At 33.9% G+C, this 14,678-nt stretch overlaps 1 protein-coding gene across 1 annotated transcript in view; it reads right to left on the bottom strand.

Annotated features, from left to right (window-relative positions):
- The window catches only part of LOC142324184 (uncharacterized), a 315,884-nt gene that overhangs the window by 25,426 nt on the left and 275,780 nt on the right, over window positions 1–14,678 (bottom strand). The window contains exon 6 of the mRNA XM_075364931.1: window positions 8,963–9,143. Coding sequence (XP_075221046.1) covers window positions 8,963–9,143 — 181 coding nt within the window. The remainder of the gene's footprint in view (window positions 1–8,962; window positions 9,144–14,678) is intronic.

Here is a 14,678-nt window from a genome sequence, read left to right as displayed (position 1 = left end):
TGGATCGTGTTTATTTCGCCGGAGCGGCACGGTTTCAGTCGGATGGCTAGATTAACAGCCAAAACTGCCGAATATGGAGCACTGTAAACCCTCACGCGCTTCACGAACGACCAATACTCGCACGTAAAATCGGTATTTGTTGTGTGATGTCCCGACTTCGTGTAATAGTGCTTTAATTTTTGACAAATCTGTTGACTGTGTGGTTTATCGCAAATTAATCGAATTACTTATTGGCATGTTAGATATATACGAACGAGAATGTCGGTTCCAGCATGATAACGCAACGTGTCATACCGCTAATGAAACGCTGGATATATTACGGGAATCTTTTGGCCGTCGGATGATATGAAAATGATTGCGGCCTTCAAGATCCCCAGGTCTTACACCGAACCCACCGGGTTGGTCTCCCAAATCAGCCGATTTGGAAGTCGAGAGTTCCAGCGTTCAAGTCCTAGTAAAGCCAGTTATTTTTACACGGATTTGAATACTAGATCGTGGATACCGGTGTTCTTTGGCGGTTGGGTTTTCAATTAACCACACATCTCAGGAACGGTCGTCCTGAGACTGTACAAGACTACACTTCATTTACACTCATACATACATCCTCTGAAGAATTATCTAAACGGTAGTTACCGGAGGCTAAACAGGAAAGAGAAAAGAGGTCTTACACCGGCAGACGTTTTCTTTTGGGGTATTTAAAAAGTGTAGTTTTTCAAAACAATCGTCATACACTTGACAAATCGAAGGCTAAACATTGAAAGTGAGATTTCAAACATTATTGAGCAAATATTACGAAAAGTAGCTGCAAACGTTATGAAACGTGTACAACTACCGCGTTTGATTTTTTTCTTATCTTGAAAATAATCGATTAAGAAAACATTTTCTTATATTTTCACTCTCCTGAATTAGTATTTTAATTGTGTATTCAATATTTACGTTTTGAAAAAACAGATATCATTTAGTTTAATCGAATAAATTGTAATTTATTCTGTTTGAAGTTTATTCGCTAGTAATTAGATTATGAAACATATTTACCTCATTAATCGTTTAACTAAGCAAATTACATCCAATAAGCGGTATAAATACCCTAAGCACCTGCTGAGAACTGCAAATATCCCATCGGAGCTTTTCGTGTAACGGCAGCAGTTAATATAATATTGATTAGTAATAAATTATTCCGAAAGGCACAATATTAACCGCAGTTGGATGTCTACATGGATATTATAGCGATAAGTATTGTTATTATTTATCATTTGATAATATTAAAAAGCAACGTTTGTGCAATTCATTTTTTTTATAAAAAAAAAAAATTATACCTCGTATGAATCCTCCGATTACTTGAAATATCTTAAACACTGTTACCAAATAATACTCTTTTCTGATGTGAAACCCAATATGTCAGCCGGTAGTCTGAATAGTGTCTAGTTGAATAATGAAAATATTTTAAAAAAATATAGATTATTTCTGTTCAAATCTCTGTTGTATCATCAGTATTAATTGTTTATATTCTAAATTTAAAATAATATTATGGCTTGAGACTTATTCATCAAGTCAGAATGACGAGTTCGGTGTCCGTAAATATGAACTGTGTATACTGGTGGTATTCAGTAAATTAAAAATTGAAATATGTATTTAATTTGTTTTATTTATGGATGTTTGCTTTGTTTATTGGTTCAAAAGGAAGAAAACTATAATAGTTTTCTTCCCGCAAGGGAAAGTATTGTAATCAGTTCAAATCGGGCATATGCGGTTTTTACCGGACCATTAGGTTTTGACACGTAAGGAACCCAAAAACCCGGATGTTTGTATATACGTGTGTGTGTGTTCGGTGTTAGCTGTTGCACCCTAAATTATCTTATTTCTCCAGTACTCAACTGAGGTTGACAAAACTTGGGCAGATTACTTCTATCTGTGGGGTATTGATGGCGTTAAATTTTCAACTTAAAAGGTCAAGGTTGTGAGGCTGTAAGAGCAAGGTCACCCTCAGTATCTGGAGATTTCGCCTAATTAAAATCTTATTTTTCTTACGCATTGTTGTTAACAATTAAAAAATAATATTTCCAAAAAAAAGTTTCTGCAAAATCGCACCCTCAACCCAAAAAATTCTCTAAATAAATTTATAACTATTATAGTTACGGCATCTAACAGCTGCATTTAATTATAAAAAAAATATCAATCGCATTTGTAGAAAGTTTTCTTAGTATTTTATAACACTAAAGAAGTTAATATTCATCGATCCTCTTACTTCCGACCCAAAGATTAACCAATTGTGTTACAGAGTTAAAATAACATTTTTTTATGTTGTAAGGGTCATGCATTACGGATACCCTTATCAAGGTTGCATTTAAAAAAAATAATATTTCAGTTTTCTTATGCGAGTAGAAATGAAAAGCAAAGAAATTTTTTGGAATCCCCTTAAATAATAAATTAACAAAGTCAGTCATATTTGCAGAACTTTTGTTGTTGATTTTATTCTTTTGTTTTGGAATAATAAATGAACTCGTAACTATTATATTCATTTAATACTGTAGAATTGGTAAAATAGGTGTGCAAATATATTTTCTAGGAGAATGTTTGCATTACACTCAAGAAGGCTTTATAAAATACAATAGAAATTATTTGCCTATACTTGATAAACGTCGAGTAGAAGGCCCACTTGTTCGTTCTGTTTTTTTTTTCTTTATTATCTTATTGTTTTTTTTGTTATATCAACAAAGTATATATTTTTTGTTTATAGTCTATTACTATTGTAATAATTGAGTTACTATATCTCTTAATTTTCTTCTTTATGATAGCGATAACTTAAATAATTATTAATCATTCAACATCTTTGCCGATCGGTTTGAAGTTTACTAAAATCGTCGTTAAGCGATTCAAATTTAATTTCATTAATGAAGATTTCTTTCAAAAAATCTGAAGAAAATTTAAAGAAAATTACCCGTTTATGACCATCCTCTTTTTAAAAAAGTTATATAGCTTTTTTTTAATTTTATTTTCCCGCCTATATTAAGTATTGTAATCGATCCGATTTGGGAATATGCGGTTTTCACCGGATCTTGACGTTTTGACACCTAACGAACGTAAAAAACCGGATGGAAATTTTACGAATGTTAAGGTTCAGTGTCGGCCTCTAAATCACCTCATATCTCCAGTACTACCGGACCGATTTTGAACAAATTTGGTCAGATTACTTTTATATATCGGGGCATTGATGCCATTAAATTTTCAACGTAAAAGGTCAACGAGGTAAGGCTGTAAGAGCAAGGTCACCTTCAGTATCTCAAGATTTCGCCTAATTAAGGCGATATTTTTCTTAGTCACATTTGTTAACGATAAAAAATAATATTTGCAAAAAAAAATTCTGCAAAATCGCACCCCAGCCCAAAAAATTATCTTAACTACTGTAATGTTTTGACGTCAGAGGTAAGCGGTAGAATTAAATAAATGAATAATATTTAAAGTGTAAAAAAAGTAGCTCGATCGCCCGGTCGACTCGGTACCTGGTGCGTTAAGCCTCGCGGCTATACCAGTCTGTCGACCGTTCAAGCGAAATTGGTTGTATGTAACTTGTCAAATTACATTAGTTTAGTTAGTGCCGACCGTCTCCGCTAGTACCGCCACACCCGCGCGAATTAAATACGGTATGTGCGCGCGCTTAATTAGAACCATCGAATTAAATAAACGAAAAAAATATTTATTTAAATAAATTAATAAATATTTTAAGTTAAGTTGTGTGTGGAAACCGTGCATCAGAAACAACGCACAGTTATAGGACTTTCCCGGAGTCGTAAGTCTGCTTTTTGAAAATAAATAATGAAATAAAATCGCACATGTTAGGAGAAAGTGATTAGTAATTAAATTAAAACAGCCAAGATTATTTATCATCAATATGAAATGAGCTTTCAGTCTAGATTTATCGGCAGGAATAATGCAACTATTATATAGTTGCATAAAATATTTTATTATTAATCGGTAAATTTTAGCCGACATTTCTCTAGTTTTTATTAATAGGTTTTGTAGATTTTACGATAAGTATTCTGGAATATATTTCCTAAAAATGGTATTTCAAGTTTTACTTCCTGTAATTTTTCTAATAAATAATAGTATATTGTTTTACGTCATATAGAATAAATTACTGTAATGGAGTAACTTCTTGTAATGAAATTGATCTCTTAAGAATCGTATGAAGCACAAAAATATAATTATCGGTGAATCGATTAATTTACGACCACATTACTTCGGGGATCTAATTCCGGGAGATATCTTTCGCTAGCCGTAACTCGCTAACGAAGCGTTTCCAGACTTGTGTTTACGTGAACCTTTTTCATTATTTTGATAAGACGAATACACCTGTTAAGTGTATCGGGTTCCTCATGGGACACCTTGTATGTATATCGAAAATTGCAACATTTTTTTTAACGACGTGATGCAGGTGGCTAGTAACTTATTATTAGGGTGTAAAGCAGTTTATAGTGTTTTTTTTCTTTACTAAGTCAAATATATTATTGTTCATCAGAATACCAGGTCTATGAAAATGCCAATGATATTTAGGCACGTAAGCAACATTTCATTCCATTTGCCGCAAGTTTCAACTCTGCAGCAAATATTTTCACCGATAAAGAGATTCTGATCGATTCCGGTTAGACATCGAGTGAAATTTAACAACCGTAATTTAACTAAGAAAGAATGTGCAAATAGTGTAAGGCTATAATTCAATCTATCCTCCCCCTTTCCGTGGAAAATTACAGTTTATTAATGATGCCTTCATTCAGCAGGGAAAAAGTATGAATGTAAAAATATATACGGTTATATTCGGTCTTGTGCAAATTAATGTGAACAAGAGTATATTTTCAAGAATAATCAAATTTATTTCGTAAAGATTGTACAGTGTTTTTACTACAGTATTTTTTAATATTTAATGTCGTCCTCGCTCTTTAATGACTATTTCAGTTCATTTAGGCATCGAATGTATAAGTTTTTTACATATTTCTTGATAGTGAAACCACACCTTCATCGCAGCACAGATCATCTTCTCTTTGGTAATGCGCCCATTTTTTCAGTCTTTTTTTCACAATTGTCCACAAATTTTCATTTGGGTTCAGGCCTGCTGAATTTCCAGCCCAGACTAAACGGTGAATCCTTTTCTGAGACGGTTTTTTGAAAAGCTTAACTTTTTTTGATAAGCGGAAGGGGGGGGGGCAAACGTTGTTGAAAAATAACATTTTCTACTCTAAGTAAATCTGCAAGTCTTTGAAGTTCTGGTGGAGCCCTATTTTCCAATAATGGGATGCACTTTTTACTGTTCATCGTCCCAGAGACGAGTACTAAAGTTTTAGGTCTAAAGTAGCTGAAACATCCCCAAAACATCTTCTTTAATGCCTTACAACTTGTATGATGTATTTTGGCGAAACCCACTCATCATCGCTTCTTCGCACATGTGACACACTTACGTTCTGAACTAGAAAATACTCTCGTTAGAAAAAAGGACTTTTCTCAAAGTCTCAGCACTCTAGTTTTTGTATTTTTGGCCCAAAAAAGGCTTTTCTTCTTCATGGCCTCTGTAATAAGTTGTTTTCTTATAGGCCTTCGTGCCTTGCGACCGCTTTGTAGAAATCTTCTGTGTAAAGTAGAATCATGAATTTTCACACCGGCTGATTCTAAGTCTGTTTGTAGCTCAAAATTATTTTTGTGAGTATCAATTTTACTTATTCTACGTAAAATAGTATCATCTTTCAAGGTTGTTTTACGTTTTCTTCCATAGCAACCTTTTTGTCTGGATGAAATTATCTTATTAACTACACCTAGACTAACCTTACACTTCATTGCTATCTTTCTTTGAGTCATACCAGTATGTTCATCGAGTGTTATTTTCTTGCTTCTTTTCTTAGGAGTTAATCTACTTTTAATAGTATTTTGGTAGTCATTACTACTTTTGTAAATTTATCAACGACATCACATAAATTTATAAACACATCACAAGAAGATGACTTACACTAGAAGAAACCAAAGTAAAATAGGTAAGCGATACACATAACCTCTCAAAACAAACAACATATTTTCATACGATACTTGAAGTAGAGGGAAACAGCTATACTACATCTGGTATCAATGCTATAACATAACTAACTAAAAATTACCTCTTGTTCACATTAATTTGCACAATGTGTGTGCGCGCGTGCGTGTGTGTAATTTTGTATTTCCTGGTTTAGAAATCTAAACCAGGCTGGTTTAGATCTCTGCAATGTCATCAATACTGTATAACGCAGAAATCCTAGCTATATTGATGAGTTATGTGCAACTAGATTTAAGTTAAATTATTGATTATTCTTTTTATTTCATTATTCTATTATATCTATTGAGAAAATTAAAATAAATAATTAATGGTAGATTAACAAAATAATTATTTGCTTACGAATTCTTTTGAAGATTGAGAAATGTAATTGAATCGCCGAAAAGGCTGAAAGCATCTTCAGATACGACAGATATATTATTTGCTCGAAGGTCTAGATGACGTAATCTGTGAAGTTTACGTAGTGCATTGCTCGGTATCGAGTGTAAGTTGTTATCTCCCAGCCTGGAATATATTCTGGAATATATTTCCTAAAAATGGTATTTCAAGTTTTACTTCCTGTAATTTTTCTAATAAATAATAGTATATTGTTTTACGTCATATAGAATAAATTACTGTAATGGAGTAACTTCTTGTAATGAAATTGATCTCTTAAGAATCGTATGAAGCACAAAAATATAATTATCGGTGAATCGATTAATTTACGACCACATTACTTCGGGGATCTAATTCCGGGAGATATCTTTCGCTAGCCGTAACTCGCTAACGAAGCGTTTCCAGACTTGTGTTTACGTGAACCTTTTTCATTATTTTGATAAGACGAATACACCTGTTAAGTGTATCGGGTTCCTCATGGGACACCTTGTATGTATATCGAAAATTGCAACATTTTTTTTAACGACGTGATGCAGGTGGCTAGTAACTTATTATTAGGGTGTAAAGCAGTTTATAGTGTTTTTTTTCTTTACTAAGTCAAATATATTATTGTTCATCAGAATACCAGGTCTATGAAAATGCCAATGATATTTAGGCACGTAAGCAACATTTCATTCCATTTGCCGCAAGTTTCAACTCTGCAGCAAATATTTTCACCGATAAAGAGATTCTGATCGATTCCGGTTAGACATCGAGTGAAATTTAACAACCGTAATTTAACTAAGAAAGAATGTGCAAATAGTGTAAGGCTATAATTCAATCTATCCTCCCCCTTTCCGTGGAAAATTACAGTTTATTAATGATGCCTTCATTCAGCAGGGAAAAAGTATGAATGTAAAAATATATACGGTTATATTCGGTCTTGTGCAAATTAATGTGAACAAGAGTATATTTTCAAGAATAATCAAATTTATTTCGTAAAGATTGTACAGTGTTTTTACTACAGTATTTTTTAATATTTAATGTCGTCCTCGCTCTTTAATGACTATTTCAGTTCATTTAGGCATCGAATGTATAAGTTTTTTACATATTTCTTGATAGTGAAACCACACCTTCATCGCAGCACAGATCATCTTCTCTTTGGTAATGCGCCCATTTTTTCAGTCTTTTTTTCACAATTGTCCACAAATTTTCATTTGGGTTCAGGCCTGCTGAATTTCCAGCCCAGACTAAACGGTGAATCCTTTTCTGAGACGGTTTTTTGAAAAGCTTAACTTTTTTTGATAAGCGGAAGGGGGGGGGGGCAAACGTTGTTGAAAAATAACATTTTCTACTCTAAGTAAATCTGCAAGTCTTTGAAGTTCTGGTGGAGCCCTATTTTCCAATAATGGGATGCACTTTTTACTGTTCATCGTCCCAGAGACGAGTACTAAAGTTTTAGGTCTAAAGTAGCTGAAACATCCCCAAAACATCTTCTTTAATGCCTTACAACTTGTATGATGTATTTTGGCGAAACCCACTCATCATCGCTTCTTCGCACATGTGACACACTTACGTTCTGAACTAGAAAATACTCTCGTTAGAAAAAAGGACTTTTCTCAAAGTCTCAGCACTCTAGTTTTTGTATTTTTGGCCCAAAAAAGGCTTTTCTTCTTCATGGCCTCTGTAATAAGTTGTTTTCTTATAGGCCTTCGTGCCTTGCGACCGCTTTGTAGAAATCTTCTGTGTAAAGTAGAATCATGAATTTTCACACCGGCTGATTCTAAGTCTGTTTGTAGCTCAAAATTATTTTTGTGAGTATCAATTTTACTTATTCTACGTAAAATAGTATCATCTTTCAAGGTTGTTTTACGTTTTCTTCCATAGCAACCTTTTTGTCTGGATGAAATTATCTTATTAACTACACCTAGACTAACCTTACACTTCATTGCTATCTTTCTTTGAGTCATACCAGTATGTTCATCGAGTGTTATTTTCTTGCTTCTTTTCTTAGGAGTTAATCTACTTTTAATAGTATTTTGGTAGTCATTACTACTTTTGTAAATTTATCAACGACATCACATAAATTTATAAACACATCACAAGAAGATGACTTACACTAGAAGAAACCAAAGTAAAATAGGTAAGCGATACACATAACCTCTCAAAACAAACAACATATTTTCATACGATACTTGAAGTAGAGGGAAACAGCTATACTACATCTGGTATCAATGCTATAACATAACTAACTAAAAATTACCTCTTGTTCACATTAATTTGCACAATGTGTGTGCGCGCGTGCGTGTGTGTAATTTTGTATTTCCTGGTTTAGAAATCTAAACCAGGCTGGTTTAGATCTCTGCAATGTCATCAATACTGTATAACGCAGAAATCCTAGCTATATTGATGAGTTATGTGCAACTAGATTTAAGTTAAATTATTGATTATTCTTTTTATTTCATTATTCTATTATATCTATTGAGAAAATTAAAATAAATAATTAATGGTAGATTAACAAAATAATTATTTGCTTACGAATTCTTTTGAAGATTGAGAAATGTAATTGAATCGCCGAAAAGGCTGAAAGCATCTTCAGATACGACAGATATATTATTTGCTCGAAGGTCTAGATGACGTAATCTGTGAAGTTTACGTAGTGCATTGCTCGGTATCGAGTGTAAGTTGTTATCTCCCAGCCTTAGATATTGTAAATTTTCTGGAAAGAAGAAATAGATTAATTAGTCTATTACATAATATTAATAAATTATTAGGTTAAATATATTAGCATGAAGTTAAAGATTTTGAAATAACAAATATCGAAATCTTTAACTTGAGATGGGAATCTTCAGTAAATACTACTCCGGAACCACCGTAAGGTATTACTTCAGAGGATGATATGTATCAATGTAAATGAAGTGTACTCTTGTGCAGTCTCAGGTCGACTATTCCTGAGACCAATTTTGCATTGTTTCAAGTAGAAGTTGTATTATATAGATCTTAGGTCTTTTCTTTTTTTTTGTTTTTGTTTAACTTATGTTGGCTGGCACCGACTACAAGAATAGTTATTTGTTACAAATGCTTTTACTTTAGTTAATAAATAAAAATATAATTATTTGTAACATTTTACTACTATTTTTTAAAGCCTGTTTTTATTTTTTAAATTATTTTATCTGTCCTTCAGCAGTACAACATATGCAGTGCTTATGGTCTACATATATCAAATAAATAAAAGTAACGGCCTACAGAGTCAAGCGTTTTGAGGAATAATGCTTTTAGAATGCGTGTCTGTTTTCAACTATCTCGATGGTGTATGAAAGATATGAATATAGTGTAACAAGGCCGGTATAGCGGCCTGAGTAATGGATTACTACCAATTATTATGAAAGTATAATAATTGGAGGAATCTAGATAGGGACAAAAAGGAGAACCCTTTTTAACAATCGTCCTTTGTTATACTGCCCGCTGACACACAATGAACAAATATTTCTAAAATGAGAAAAGCTACCGGACCTGGTTATGGAATCCATGAGAACGAACAGGCTCGTCTATCGTTCTCACGCTTTGAGTTGGGTCCGGTCCGGCAAGTATAGAGGCTAGCAGTATAAATAGCCCCGTGAGACCTGCTAGAAATCAGTTCTATTAGAACCAGCCTGTGAGACAGTCCGTCCGACAGACGTCCTGTACAGGACGTCAGTCCTGTAAGGGAAGTTCTCCGAGGAGTTCAGCGAGGAGAGGCTGCGAGTTGTGTGGGTTCGGCGGAGTTCTGCGAACCAGTCCAGCGAGACGTTACGACGTCGATCCAGCGAGGAGAGTCACAGGTGTGAGTTTGCGAGTTGAGAGTGCGAGACGTCAGTCCAGCGAGGAGAGTATTGAATCGAGTTCGATACGAGTAAGATGACGTCACGAGTAATTCTACTAAACAAGAGATACTAACGGTGAGTTACAGTAAAACTACAAGTGAAAGAAATAATGCGCTAAATTTTATTTATAAACTGTTAGGGTAGTTTTATTTGTGGACAGAAAAGGTATTTGCAATTGAAGTTTATACGATTGTCTATTAGTTAAAAAGGGTTTAGACTAGCGGTTTCCTTTGTTAATAGGCCTGAATACTAGTTTTATGTTTATCTACCTGGAATAAATTCCGAGGATTATTTATTTTGAACTCTGTCTTGCGTGTAATCTGTATTTATTATTTACTATTTACATTTATGACTATTTGATGTGTAATATTATGCTCTGTTTTTATGTCATATTTACTGTGTTTGTTATGCTTTATGTCATGTACTATATTATGTATTAATTATTTGATCTGTTATTATTGACGTGTAATATTATCGTTTACTACTATTGTCCTGATTATTATCGTGGTTGTAATTACTATATTAATATTTGTGTTCATTAATTGTTTTATATTGTCACTTATTATTATCATTATTGTATTTATCACCATTGTTGTTATCATTAATTTGTCTGGTTGTAATTATGAACATTTTAAACCAACAAACTGCAATTATATAAACATTCTACATTGTCAATCTCTCAATATCCTGATCGAGCCGCGAACACGCGACAGTATGAAAAATGAGCTGATTTCAGTGAATATGTGGAATTTTATGTCACAGCCTGAATAGAAAAGTTTCTAAAAATTCACAGGTATAATTTTATTAGATGTTGGCTGCTCCCTTATTGATTAACGGTAATGTGGTCTGGACTAAAGATACTAAGGAAGATTCAAACAGCAGAAATGAGATTTCTTCACACTTAAAATTTTCTTACGTTGGATAGGTTCTGAAATGATGATATTCAAGAAGAATTAGGAATCTTGATATCTCGATGAAATTGTTCACTCTGTTCTTTATTCACTACCTGAGACTTTAATCCAGTCTTGCTTCCTATAAAACTTTATTGAAGGCCAGTGTTTCTATATTCAGTTTCGATATCTCGTTTGCCGTCTCATTCGCGTAAGAAGCAGTGGTACTTTTTACAGAGTGATTACAAATGAAATATACAGTTTCGATAGATTATTAAAAAATGTATTTTTTAAGAGATGAGATAATTACTTACTTGCATGATTATATGGAAGAATTTTTTAAGAATTCGACAGATATCAACAAGGTAGTCAAATTCGTTCCAAACACGTGTAAGCATATGACAGAATTTATGATTCGTTGTTTTAAGTCGTCGATATCAACAGGAAGGGGTGGTACAAAACCTCTCTTTCACATAAACACAGAGTATTCGCTAGACGTTCAAGTCTGGACTACGCGGTGGCCAACGCTTAAACACCATGTTTTCCTCACTTGCACGACCAATCAATCCATCGTCTTGGACGGCATTTATCCAGACAATTTCAGACTTGTAAGTGCTATTGAGATAGAGCTCCATCTTGTACAAAAACGAAGTCGTCATATCTTTCTCGAATTGTGGCGTTAGCCATTCACTTACATGTCCAGATAAATTATTCCGGTTACTATCACTTCCTGAAAAAATAACGCCTGTACACCATTTCACGAGATACAGCGCAAAATACGTTCAGTTTAAGGGAATCGCGTATATGTTGTAAACTTTCTCTGGTTTTCTGTACCCTAGATTCTTACATTAGTGTATTTAACTTTTCCGCTCTTGTGAAACGTACATTCATCACCAAAAATTAGGCGAAGAAAAAAGCCATCGTCATTTTCAGCACGTTCCTGCAACTCCACACAGAAAGTTTTATGTAAGTAAAACTTTATCGTCAAATTAAACTCTGTACTGACTGTAATTTATAAGGCGTCATCTCATTAAACCTTTCCGCAGAATTTTCCATACACTTGGTTGAGGAATTTACAGTTCTTGATTTGCCGATCTAGTTGATTCGCCTAGGGTACGTTGATACACATCACGAACACGATCGATGTGTTCTGAAACAGGAGATCTTTCAGCACGTTTCTTTATACACATATACCTTGTGCTTTGAAACCGTTTGTTCCAGTCGTAGATTGATTTTCTTGTCGGTGCTGATTTACAATATTTTGCTCTGAAACGTCGCTGCAAGACAGTAATCGAGTTTGTTTTGGCTAATTCGAGCGCACAAAAAGCTTTCTCTACTGCAGTAGCAGTCATCTTCCCAGACTGTTAACATGACACATCAATCGGTGAAATTAGCAGCAGTGCAGATATACCAACATGCCGGCCTCTGTGGTGCGAGTGGTAGTGTCTCGGCCTTTCACCCGGAGGTCCCGGGTTCGAATCCCGGTCAGGCATGGCATTCTCACACACGCTACAAATTATTCATCTCATCCTCTGAAGCGATACTTACCTGTGGACCCGGAGGTTAAAAAAAAGATATACCAATATAAAATTTAAAAATTCCATGTAAAACCATATCATATACTGTATTCACATACACCAGTTTAATTTTTTATAAGCTATCGAAAGCATATATTTCATTTGTAATCACCCTCTGTATAATCATCTGCTAACCTAGTTGTATTTTAAGGTTTCCAGAAACTATCCGTTTATGTTCATTTTATTTTAGTAAGTAGTAGTTCTAAATTAACGTAACTTTATTTTAGATGCACTGAGTGACCGACAGGTACAGAGCGTATTTGCTCTCATTATGCAGAAGAACAGCTTTTAGAAGAGTTAAAAAAACGCTATTATATACTTTATTCTCAATGTCAAACCTGTACATCAAACCTGCTATTTTGCTGCAATATATCTTTTAATTGCTGGAAAGTAGGGAATAAATTGTTCTATACAAATAAATTGAGATTGCTGATTCCAATAAGTTCTTTAATCTGGAACTCGACAATTCAACAGAATCTTTGGGTAATCTAAAATCTCTCATCTAGTGAGGAATTGAAGGCCTTCACTCTCTTCATTGCAATTATATTCTTGATCCTTCTCAATTTCATCAGTAACAATCAAGGATCTGTCAAGTTTTTCTAATATTTTGGTAGAAATGTTGGAAGTTGCCGAAAGAGGCACTAGAACTTCTGAACAGGCGTAGATCTAACCGAGGATGTATTTGTTGATATAAAGTTTAGATATAAAATAGTTTTTATATTTTTGAAATCGTAGCCTTTAACATCACAACAGCGATCAGAGTGATTTCTGTGGCTCCCTCCAAATCATCGGGACGCCAAATTTAGTTTTTGATCATTTCCACACTCTGTCCAAACAAAATAAACTTCGATAAGTCCGAAGTTTATATAGATTTTTTTATTTTAATTCAACATACGCACGATAAACTTTATTTAAAAAATGTGTAATATTTCTTTGATGTTTTATTTTTATTGCAAACTTACCACAAACAAAAATAAAATTGTCTGATCGCTTTACACGACCACTTGTACTCATATTATCACAACAGGTCGCTAAACACATCGACTAAATTTATTTTTAAAAGTGAGGTTAGAACGTGACAAAAATCACTATTGACATAGGCTTAAAAAAATTTATCTCCGTTTTCAAAATTATTTAGTTCAAATAATAACCACTGTTAACGTTACTATATGAAGATTTTAATGTTATCATTTTTATGCTAACACGTGACATTTTGTAGATTATAAAAAAAACAGTACATAAAACGAGGAACATAATGATAGATATCGATGGGTTTTATAAATAATAGTTAATTTAATCATTACAAGTTGCCAGGCTCTAGCAGTAACTAAAATACAGAGTGAGCCAAAAGATACGCAACCCGATAATTAATATTAAAAAATCTTTATTAACATAATATATTCTACTGTCTTTTGTAGATGAATAAAAAATATCTATATTTATTTATTTTTCTCAAAGTAAATGCTGTAAATGTCCTTAACACGTTTCTTCATGTTAGTTACTACTTTTCGGATGGTCGCTGCACTTATGCGGGTTATTTCGTATTCGATGTTGTGCTTGAGTCGCTCGATTGTGTAAGGGGTTGTTCTTATAAACATTATCTTTTTTTAATGACTCCAAAGAGTCCACTGTCCACGAGAAATGATGTGTTCCCCAAAGAACTAGCGCAGCATTATCATTATGCTATTCGCTGTGTGCGCCGTTGCACCGTCGTGCTGCAGCCAGCAATCTCGCTCATCAGCCTTTAACAATACCACGAATCGCTTGATGATGTCCTCGTAACGTTCAGTTGTTTCGTTTTCGTGAAAAAGTCAGGCCATTCTTTTTCGTGAAATCGCACATCAAACTCCAACCTTCTGGGATTGTAAGGGAGTCTCTTGGAAAATGTGAGAGTTTTCTGAACTCCAGTATCCGTCGTTCTTGC

Source organism: Lycorma delicatula, chromosome 4 (assembly GCF_047948215.1).
Source record: "Lycorma delicatula isolate Av1 chromosome 4, ASM4794821v1, whole genome shotgun sequence".
Lineage (NCBI taxonomy): Eukaryota > Metazoa > Arthropoda > Insecta > Hemiptera > Fulgoridae > Lycorma > Lycorma delicatula.
This window is presented reverse-complemented; position numbering and strand designations above follow the sequence as displayed.